This window comes from Penaeus japonicus, unplaced genomic scaffold (assembly GCF_977035675.1).
Source record: "Penaeus japonicus unplaced genomic scaffold, GWHDUDI00000001_assembly GWHDUDI00000025, whole genome shotgun sequence".
NCBI classification, from domain to species: domain Eukaryota; kingdom Metazoa; phylum Arthropoda; class Malacostraca; order Decapoda; family Penaeidae; genus Penaeus; species Penaeus japonicus.
In genome coordinates, this window is record NW_028234427.1 from 3,660,667 (window position 1) to 3,663,166 (window position 2,500).

General features: G+C 36.2%; 1 protein-coding gene across 1 annotated transcript in view; it reads left to right on the plus strand.

Annotated features, from left to right (window-relative positions):
• LOC122246034 (carboxy-terminal domain RNA polymerase II polypeptide A small phosphatase 1) overlaps positions 1–2,500 on the plus strand; it is a 43,761-nt gene that overhangs the window by 41,068 nt on the left and 193 nt on the right. Inside the window, exons 2-5 of the mRNA XM_043004282.2 lie at positions 520–770; positions 948–1,097; positions 1,529–1,714; positions 2,247–2,500. The exon at positions 2,247–2,500 is cut by the window's right edge and continues 193 nt beyond it. Of these exons, the coding sequence (XP_042860216.1) occupies positions 520–770; positions 948–1,097; positions 1,529–1,714; positions 2,247–2,500 (841 nt within the window). The remainder of the gene's footprint in view (positions 1–519; positions 771–947; positions 1,098–1,528; positions 1,715–2,246) is intronic.

Here is a 2,500-nt window from a genome sequence, read left to right on the forward strand (position 1 = left end):
AGTTTGTGAGCAAGTGTGTTTGTTGGTTGGTTTATTTGTTTATTTATTTATTTGTTTGCTAATATTTTAAAGTATTGGTATTTTTGTTTTGTAAGAAGGCTATGTACTTAACAGCATATGTTGTTTGTCTGTTTGTCAGCAGGATTACTAGAATAGTTACTGACAGGTTGAAATGCAATTTATTAGTGGGTTTCTCATTGGTCTGATTCATTGATTAGAATCTGTTTCTGGTTTGAATATAGGATGAAAGGAAAGGATAATTCTTCAGAATGAATACTCACAAAAATATTGGTGTTATTGGTAATTAATTATTTTCTTCATATCTATTTTGTGATAGACTTAAGTATTTTGAAATGACATTTTTGTTCATTCTTTCTCCTACCTCTTGGGATGATATGATAGAAAATATAAGGCATATTGAACAGTGAAAAAAGTTTTTTTTTTTTTTTTCAACATTACATATGATGCTGCTGCTGCAAAAATCAACTGGATTCACTAAGACTTCTTCACTCTTTGCAGGAAGCCAGAATGGGAAGAAGCCTAAGAGAAGCATCTTCCGCACACTTTTCTGCTGTTGTGTGTCAGGAGAGAGCGACAGTGGCGGATCGGCCAATGGAGTGTGTGTCTCGGAAGATGTCTCTCCCTACACCCACCTACAATCCCCCACGGGGCCACAGCGGCACCTCCTACCAGCCGTTAGCCATCGAGACATGCACAAGAAGTGCATGGTTATCGACCTTGACGAGACGCTTGTCCACTCCTCTTTCAAGGTGAGCGTTTAAGTGAATCTTAGTGGATTGCTATCTTGTTTTGTATGTTTATTTCTCTACTGCATATACTGTATGGATTTAGGACTTCTCCCCATGTTGGTCAGCCTTTTCAGTTGTTGCTTTTTTGGGGGGAACAAATAATTTCCTGATAATTCAAAATTTATTCCTTGCTTTCAGCCAATCAGCAATGCTGATTTCATAGTTCCTGTTGAAATAGACGGAACCATCCACCAAGTGTATGTATTGAAGCGGCCGTACGTGGATGACTTCCTTCAGAAGATGGGAGAGCTGTACGAGTGTGTGCTTTTCACAGCCAGTTTGGCCAAGGTTGGTTGCTTGTCCAGAATCTTGGTTGAAAGGTGTCATACAGCATAATAGCTTCAGTAAGATGAAAAAGAAGAGAAAAACATAGCTTATCATTATTATTATAATTATTATAATTGTTATGATTATTATTATAATTACTATAGTTATGATTATTATAATTAGTAATAATTATTATTATTATTATTATTATTATTATTATTATTATTATTATTATTATTTTGCTCGTGTTTGGTTTGTGAGATTGTATGCACAAGGATATTAGTTTTGAATTTTTTTCTGGGATATTCTATATGGCTTTAAGTTTGATGTTTGGTTATCTGTTTGAACGTACAACTGAACATAATAGGGAATAGGTTGTGGAACCAGTGACATAATGGTCATTGCAAGAGTCTTTCAACATATGCTCACTCTTAACCTCTCCTGTCTTCCAGTATGCTGACCCAGTGGCAAACCTGCTGGACAAGTGGGGGGTCTTCCGGGCGAGGCTCTTCCGCGAGTCGTGCGTCTTCCATCGAGGCAATTACGTTAAGGACCTGAGCCGTCTTGGCCGCGATCTTCACAAGGTGGTGATCATGGACAACTCACCAGCTTCCTACATCTTCCACCCCGACAACGCTGTAAGTTTTATTTATTTATTTATTTATTTATTATTTTTTTGTTTGTTTGTTTATATGTTTATTTTTATCTAGGATAGAGTTTTGGATCCTATTGTTAGTTATAAGGATATCTTTGAATTAAAAAGAAAAAGGACAGATTTTAATTTTTGAACTGATTGTATTGATAAGACTTGTAATATTTGTTTAAAAAGAAGAAAAGATGATAGTCTTTCTGTGATACCCATACCTTGCTATAAAATTAGTTATCCATTTATCTATGTTTACATCATATATTATACCATATAGGTAAATTGTTTTTACTAACGATTGTTAATTACCACTACAGTTGTTTATAAAGTTTATGATACCTTGACAGCTTACACAATGGAAGTAGAAAGGGATTATGTTGGAAATTTATTCTAAAATTTAGTTCTCAAAAAGTGAAATTTCAAGAAGAATAGGAGGATTGACTGTCAAAATATTGTTAGGAAGAAAATGTTCTAGGCATAAACTGATATCACATTCTAATCTCTCTCTTTTGCCTCTCCTGCAGGTTCCTGTTTCTTCGTGGTTTGACGATATGAGTGACTCAGAACTCATAGACCTTATTCCCTTCCTGGAAACATTGAGTAAGGTAGACAATGTGTATAGTGTTCTCCGTAACTGTAACAATCCCCTGAACTCGCAACCGCCACCACAAAATCAAGGAAGTCAAGTTCTCCCGCAAATAAGCCAGGGACCCATGACTCAAGTTCAGCCACCACTCATCTCGCAACAGCAACAACAGCAGGATCAACAGCAGCAGCA